At 35.6% G+C, this 8,230-nt stretch overlaps 2 protein-coding genes across 4 annotated transcripts in view; one reads left to right on the forward strand and one right to left on the reverse strand.

Moving 5' to 3' along the window:
• The window catches only part of ci-irf-like-2 (interferon regulatory factor like protein), a 6,070-nt gene extending 3,238 nt beyond the window's left edge, over positions 1-2,832 (forward strand). The window contains exons 6-8 of one of the 2 annotated variants that reach the window (XM_026837422.1): positions 185-410; positions 1,242-1,361; positions 1,642-2,832. In XM_026837422.1, the coding sequence (XP_026693223.1) occupies positions 185-410; positions 1,242-1,361; positions 1,642-2,312 (1,017 nt within the window). In that variant the 3' untranslated portion in view covers positions 2,313-2,832. 2 annotated transcript variants of the gene reach the window in all.
• An 823-nt stretch (positions 2,833-3,655) lies between these two features.
• Positions 3,656-8,230, reverse strand: part of LOC100183798 (N-alpha-acetyltransferase 16, NatA auxiliary subunit-like) — a 12,563-nt gene continuing 7,988 nt past the window's right edge. The window contains exons 11-18 of one of the 2 annotated variants that reach the window (XM_002131231.5): positions 7,326-7,454; positions 6,747-6,896; positions 6,270-6,454; positions 5,934-6,015; positions 5,368-5,581; positions 4,858-5,001; positions 4,569-4,666; positions 3,656-4,404 (exon numbers count right to left, since the gene is read on the reverse strand). In XM_002131231.5, the coding sequence (XP_002131267.1) occupies positions 4,096-4,404; positions 4,569-4,666; positions 4,858-5,001; positions 5,368-5,581; positions 5,934-6,015; positions 6,270-6,454; positions 6,747-6,896; positions 7,326-7,454 (1,311 nt within the window). In that variant the 3' untranslated portion in view covers positions 3,656-4,095. Of the gene's footprint in view, positions 4,405-4,568; positions 4,667-4,857; positions 5,002-5,367; positions 5,582-5,930; positions 6,016-6,269; positions 6,455-6,746; positions 6,897-7,325; positions 7,455-8,230 lie in introns of both variants that reach the window. The other variant, XM_018814904.2, reaches the window with a different exon arrangement.

The raw sequence follows: 8,230 nt of genomic DNA on the forward strand, positions 1-8,230 counted from the left end.
TAGTGACCATGGGTTGGAGCAATGCCGTTAAGTGTCTTGCCCAAGGACACATACGCCCACAATGGTAGCAGCGACGAGCCTTGAACCCATTACCTCTGGGTTACAGGCAGGCGCGCTAACCACTATGCCACGGCGCCGGTTATTATTATTATTATAGGATCAGTTATTATTATTATTATTATAGGATCATGCTGACCAGTATGAAAGTGGAAGCATCTTTAGTGAAAGCATCAATCAATTCCACCAAACAATATCCATGCCAAGTGAAAGCTGCTCCACAAATTTAACATTGTTAAATAACTTTCCAACAAACAGAAGCGTAATACAACAGAATGTTAGTGAACAGATAAGTTTCCAGAATTTCAGTAACATCCTTTCACCAGAACACGTCATACTGGCCAGCCCTGAAGGTAACTTTATACGTAGTTAAGTAGGCATGAATGAATGTAACTTACTTTATCCTCGCGTGGCTGGAAAATGACTGTGTTACCAAGTATGTTACTTTGTAGGTGATTATTTTTTAGTTTTTTTCATTTATTTTATGTGTACCTGTTAATTTGGACAACCTATTAGTAACCACTGCGTTGGGGCAATTGCCATTAAGTGTCTTGCCTAGTAACACATACGCCTACAGTAATAGTAGCAGCGAAGAGCCTTGAACCCATTACCTCTGGGTTAGAGGCAGGTGCGCTAACCAACCATGCTACGGCATGACTTAAATTTATAGCTCCCACTGAAGAAATATGATTGTTAATTAGAATGAATGACTCTGTAATCGGACTTTATATATTGGAGCTAGCTGGTTGACAATTCTGCCGTACGTCTAATTGCTTCATAACTAGAAACCAAACATTTTAGAATGGGTTGCTTATTTTAATCCTTTTTTCTGTTATACCGGTTCTCAACATAGTATTATGTAGCCAAGCTTGTCATTGGCCCAAGATGACCATATGTTGATATTGCTCATTCAGGGAGAATTAGGAGTGTGTAATGATGCCACTCTAAGCGACACACTTGATTGTTACAACAGCAATTTTAAACATTTTATTCTTTATTAGTATTTCCAAATCTGTCAGAAAAAAAGAGAATGCAGGGAATATTTGGTGTTGAAAATAACTTGGAAGGCCATAGGCGGTTTTGTCTATACCGAAATAACTATTTTTGTTGGCGTACTCTAATGTAATTTTACCAGCATTTATCAAAATTTCCACATTAATTTCTTTATCTTGTGTCAACAGCAGCACCTGTTGATCAATTGTATGAGCAGCCACCATCTTTTATTAGAAGTGTCCATCCAGCAGAAGAAATAGCCCAATCATTACCAACATTTGAAACTTTCCTGCAAGGATTTAACTTATCTCGTAATGATGTTTTGCAAAACACTTAGATCCAATTTGTTACGTGTATTTGTGTCACTAACATGCTTTCTCTACTTAATTTGACTCTGTTTTTATTTTATGTTTCACTTTCATGTAATGAAGATAATGTTGTTATTTTTAGTAATGAGTTTTTATTTTAAGTGATGTTTTACTGACTATGTGGATTCACAATAAACTTTATGCGGAATTTTCAATTCGTCTACTCAATGGCACAGTATTTAACTTGCAATGCGTTATCATGTTACAGTTTATATTATTTCAGGTGAAGACATGCTCATGTACAAGGTGACACTCAAGTATAATGGGATGGTGGTAAAGTCAGAAAAGCTGTCATTAGCCAAAGGTGTTCGATTCATGTTTGGGAGTCCTTTGCTGCAGAAAAACGTTGTTGAAGCTTTTAGATCGGGTGAAAGGGAACTGGTAGATTTGCAGACTTGGGAATTTCCTGAACAGCAAATGCTTTCTTCAAACTCGGCCAACATAGATAGCATCTTAAAGTCCACTGATCTTGGGATAGTGTTACAAGCTCAGCAAAATGGACTTACTGCAAAACGTCTTTGCCAAAGTCAGATATTTTACTTTGATCAATCAAATCAAGGCGGCCATTCAGTAAAACTAGAGCGGAAAGTGGCTATAGAGGTTTTATCCCATGCAAAGTGGGTCCGGTCATTACTGGAACAACAACGGGGTTCAAATACAATTTCTCCAAACGAGGGTTCAGTGAAATTGGTGATCGGAACCAAACCTTCATCTATAAGATCAGTTGGCCTTGTTAGTCTCACCATTCAATCAGCATGCGCTGATATTTTAATTAAACAATTTTCAGATAATGACAACCCATCAGTGCTTGCTAGCAATGAATCTTCATTGGATGTGATTATTAGAATGCTGGACCAGTGGGCAGTTGACCCAGACAGCAATTTTACACCATAGCACCGCTTTGGTTTTTAACTTCAAGTTCTGTAAATTGTTTTAGTACAGACTTCATGATACACCTTTGTACAAAAAGAAGTTCCTTTGTTTATTAAATGTGAAATCTTACATAGTTACTTTTTAAGAACTTTCCTTGACATTCAAGTGCCACTAAATGTAAAATAATTTAAAGTAGTTTCATTTTTAAATGAAGATAAATGTCCATTGAGTATATTTAATTCATTAGATTTTTATTTTCTGAGTGTGTTGAATGTGTTCATTCTGTTTGCATGTACAATTTCTAAGAACCTATACACTTTAGGTATTCAAGTTTCAATGTAATTATAATTAATAGTACGGTGTTTTATGTGTTTGCACTGCCCTGTAGTCCATTAAAAGTTATTTTTATTTGTGAACAGATGACCTGTAAGAAATACTTTTGTCCTTAAATTTACTGAGAGAGAGGCTTTGTATTGATCCTTGCCATTATAATTTTAACAATAGGTTCAGTGAATGAAACAATACACCACACATTCTCACACCAATTCACAAATATATCCTGAAAGTACAGTAGTAGTTTGTGGATGCTAAGATGTGGGCCCTTTAATGTCTTGTTTAAAGTTACAATGCTATATATCCATTCGAAAAATATTAAAAGGTGCAAATTGATAGGATTGTACTTTGAATTAGGCTTTAAGGATTTTTTAATGTGGCTTATCGAAACTTATGTTTTGTTTGACTAACAAACACTACAAATCTAATGTTTGCACTGTTTTAGATTTTGTTACATTGTTGTTGTTGTGGACACACGTAACTTAATACTACAATCTCTTTCCTGTTGTCTATGAGGCAAGGTTTGTCTAGTTTGGTTAGATATAACGTTTTTTTGTGTAGGTTCTAAAATAAAATTGTTTATCCAAAGAGAATACTTAGGACGTATTTTTGCAAAATTACAGGAAACCGCTAAAACACAGGTATGCCTCGGTGGTGCTGCATAATAAGATGCTGTAAGTCTGTATACAAACTGATGCACGGCGCAGTATTTACAAAATTCAGTTTACAAGGAAAGTCACAGCACAACAGAGTTGGCTGTGAAGTTCAAGAGAATTACCTGTGGCAGAAACAAACACGATGATCTGATAGCATTATTCAAATTTACTATGAACCATACAAATGAGACGACAGTCGTAATAACACGGGTAATCTGTATCATACACCTGGTCCTAGCTTATAATTTATCACGAATTTAACTTCGTGGGTGATTATTTTCTTTCCATTTTTATGTATGGCTGAGAATTTCGACAGCTCATTAGTGACCACTGGGTTGGAGAATCTAATTACACCCCATCACAGACACTGTTGGCTTGTATTTAAATTTATAATTAATGGTTTCTGTACTCAAATTGGTGAACTTGTAATTGAAACGTCTTAACTTGCAACGTTCGCAGTTTTTTTGATTTAAACGCAAAATATCATAGAGGGTAAAACGCGGTCGCTACTTGTGGTAAAAAAACGCAGTTTGGTTTCCCAAAAAGAGGAATAGCGGGTTTGATTCTGCTATCATGTGTGTGCAAACCGACATGCATAAGCGGGAACCAAAAAACCATGCACTTGTATAGAAGGCAGCTAAGAGAATTGATAATGACCCAGTACATTAACCAAAAGGGTACAAGCCAATGTCAAAGTCCCAGCGACAATAAACTGCCCGACACACGCATAAATAATGGACAGTGGATTCGGTCGCGTACCCAGAGCCGAAACTGCGAATTCACACAAGAAACAATGCCGTTGGATATAGCGCCAATCACACAACTTGTAAGCAGTGATCTTCTGCCCTGGCCGATGTTTCAATCCCACAAAGCTTGTTAGAATTGTTGTTCACCTGTTTATGTTCAGGTTTCAAATCCCCACTTTCAGGATTGCTATCTAAACCATTAACAGCCGGGTGCCCATTAACTTTGCCGTTCTGTTCAGCGGCTAGTTGGGGCGAGAGAAAAAAACACGCTCGCGGGAAAATAGCATGACACTTTTCGCGGAATTCTGCCACAATGTCGGACTCCACAACGCCGAAGTCTAGTTTGCCTTGTAAACTTCGGAGAACCATTTCACAAACCTGTGGAAATAGAATCGATATACATACAGTTTTCCAAATAACTGCTGTTTAAAAAGCATGCCCTATACTTAAAGAGTGGGTAATACTGGATTAATAGAATCACGATAAAAGCCCTAAAACAAAAGTGTAAATCTAACAAATTAAATTATTCAGACAGTGGTAACCTTCAGCGATACGTTCTGCATGTTGTTGTTGATATTTAAGATCATTTTCAATGCTTCATCTTTCCTTGAAGAATTCAAATGGTAGAGTGAGCTTGCTCCTGTAATAACATGCATTGTAGCAGATTTTTATTTTTATAAAGGCTAAGTTTACAATGCACTTTAAAAATGCAACAAGAAAAACAGACAGTATGCAGAAAAACAGCACAAATTTCACAGAAAAAAAACAAAATAATCAACAAAAATGGACAAATAATACAGCAGTGGTAACAAGAACAACAACTTAACTGACCTGCGAATATGTGGGTCAGTGAGTTCGGGTTAGCCGCAATGAACTGTTCGTTTAGTGTTTCCACATCAATGTCACATCCTATGATCTTCATGTGGAGAGATATGACTTCTGAGGCAGCTGTTGGTAGGTCCTTTGCATCACGAACTGAGGGTGTAGAAAGAAAGAAGGGTTGTAACTTATAAACTTAGCAAGGTGGGTGACAAAAGCCAAAAAATTCTTCATTATAACACATGTGTTGTTTCATATACCTTGTGCCCACTTTTGAGTCACTACGCAAATGTAACTTTGTAATTTTTTTTGAAATGTGACAATTTAGACAATCTATTAGGAAGCACTGGGTTGAAGAAACTGCCACAAACGCTCACAATGGTAGTAGTGTCGAAGTTGTAAAATACGCCATAACTTTATGTTACATCACCAAAAACCTAGCATTTTGCTTCATGCTTGTATTGTATTATATTGTAATGTATACTGACAGAGTTATTTTTATCAATGTTTAATCACACTTACCTTTTTTTGCAAAGCGTACGCGACACACGTGTAGATTTGGCATGTCCGATTCTTTGGCAACTTTCTGCGCTCGTAGCAAAGCACGCAGCATCACAAGCAACGTGCCACGCCGCTCAGCTATTTGAAAGGCTAAGTAATGCGTCTCAAATTTGCCCGAGCAGTATAACTCCAACGGTGCAAGAAATTTTTGCGCCTGTTCTAGAGGGTTGGAAATCTGACAAAAATTACAGAATGAATGACATTTGTTTATAACATGGGGCTTTATTTCATACACGTCAAGCTACTTGACAATTAAATGTATATATATATATAACCTTTTCGATTTTAAAAAAAAATTTCTGTTTAGGTGATAATTTTAGAATAAAAATTTTAGTAACCACTACGTTAAAGCAGTTTCCGTTACGTGTTTTACCCAAAGACACGTAGGCCACAACAGATAGCAGGATGGCTATAATGCATGCACAGAAACCACTGCCCTAGACATATATTAATTAATATTGTGTCTGTGTGACTGCATGAAGGTAAATCAAACATTTGTATTATGCATGGGACAGACACTAACTTACAGATACAAGTTTTTCAGCAGCAAATTCTTCTTCTTTTTTAACTTCAGCATCGTCCTCAGTTTTGTTGTTTTTCACCTGTTGTCTAGGATAAACATATATGTTAGGTTGCACTCGTCGCAGTTTTGAATGGTAAAAAAAACATAAAAAGTTACTAAATGCTAAACACTAACGCAGATACTTTAACCTATAAAATTTAAGTTATAAAAATATTGCCGAAATTTATAAAAAAAATCAATCACTTTCAGTACAAAAAATGATAAAAAAAGGTTAATAATTTAATAGTCCAACAAATGTGCATATAATCTAGAAAGTTATCTAAAATATAGCAAAAATTACTTTTTCTTTCCACTTTTATCATGCTGTTCATTCTTTTTTCTCTCTTCAGCAGCTGCCTTTTTTCTTTCTTGTCTTCTCTGTTTGTTACGAAGTTTTTTAAGCTCGGCATTCGACATGGAGGATTCCTTTTCATCTTGTATACGATCTCCTGGTTGGTAAGGCTCATCGTGGAGATGAATATATACCTGTATGATTGGTTTATAGCAGTGAATGAATATATAGACCTTCTTCTTAAAAAATACTTAATGGTTTTTAAATCAAGTTTGTTAAAACCTTTTAAATGCTGTAATGTCCTTCAACTGTTCTACTGGTAGATAATTTCTTACTCTTTCAAAAAAAAACAACTGTAAGTACTTTTACCAACCATAAAAAAATTTAGGAACAGTTTTGTAAACAACTGCTTCAAAATGCGTTTTTGCATTACTAGGCTCATTTTAGAAAAACATATCCAAAGCAGTGTAGAAACTTTAGGCATACCTTTATTGCTGCTTTTGCAGCTTGAAAATAAAACCTATGCGAACGTAGAGAATCCTCCAGCTTAAGCATCTTGACGTACGACCGGAGAGTCATTTTACGCATACAGTACTGGTGGAAATCAAACTGGTCTTCAATTATTTCAGTGAAATGCTGAAAAAAAATGTTGACAGTTTTAAAACTGAAACAGTAATAAATACTTGAAATTGGTGTTGTGGTGGAAAAATTAAATTCTACCAAACGTTGTGTTGCAATCCTGAAAAGATATTACCAATGTAGGAATTAATTTTTTCTGTTATTTATTTACAGTTATGAATAAATTTAAAACGTTGGCTGTCTATCAAAGCAAAACTATAAGCACTAAAGATAATATATAGTAGGGTGGGAAAGTAGGGAAACCTTTAGCACATAATACCCAAAAATCCTGATCATGTTTTAAACAATTAACAACGGTCTATGATAATTTTTTGAATGTTATTTGTTTACTACCAAATGAGACGAAAAAATAGAAAGAAAAAGTGTCCCATCTTCTCCCACTTTACTATACAACAGTAAAAGTTGTCTCACAAATAGCTCACGAACCTTATCCACTTCATGACATTTCTTCAAGGCTTCACCATATCTGTTTGCTCTTGAATGTGCGCTTGCACATGCCACCTCATACCACATACATTGCATTTCTTTTAAGTATTCATCTATGCTTACATTCTCCTGTGAAGATAGGGTTTCGTTTAATTTTAAGTGTTGTTCGTACAAACATACGACTACACAAAAGTCTCATGCTCAATGTCAAGTTATAGGACTGACAAAATGTTTTTTATTATTACTATAAACAAATTCAGATATATATGAATGTACAATGTACACAAATACTCTTCATGCTCACTGATGAGTTGAAATATAATTTTTTTCCTATTAAAAACACACACATGGTGTGTCTTAATTTAATTCACAAAGAAAAAAGAGCATATAATGGATCATTGATATTACTGTTGCACTTTGCACTGTGCTTTTAACAGAAAAACCAAGGCCCAAAATAGATATTATTAGTTCATGAATTGAAAACTTAATCCATAATTGTATTAAAGCATATAGGCCTACTAATGATGGGGTAATATCTGACATGTTAACTCTAACCTATCAGGTTAACTCTAACCACCCAGGTCTATTGCCGTGCCTTGTTATCAGAGTGTAGGACCTCACGGTTCTCTTCTCCCTCACATACATTACAATGCTTAATAACCTCACATATATAAACGTGTTATACAGTCCTTTAATGCGGGTGTCATACATCTCGCGCCAGCTCACGAGTTACCATGTTTGATGTATGTATACGATCTATATAGTGGGACAAAAGTAATGATTATGTATGAATGAAAGTAACTTACTTTATCCTCGCGTGGCCGGAAAACGACAGTCGTTATAACACGGGTGTGCACCTCGCGCCAGCTTACGAGTTACCAAGTATGTTACTTTGTGGGTGATAA

This window comes from Ciona intestinalis, chromosome 14 (genome assembly GCF_000224145.3).
Source record: "Ciona intestinalis chromosome 14, KH, whole genome shotgun sequence".
NCBI classification, from domain to species: Eukaryota; Metazoa; Chordata; class Ascidiacea; order Phlebobranchia; family Cionidae; genus Ciona; species Ciona intestinalis.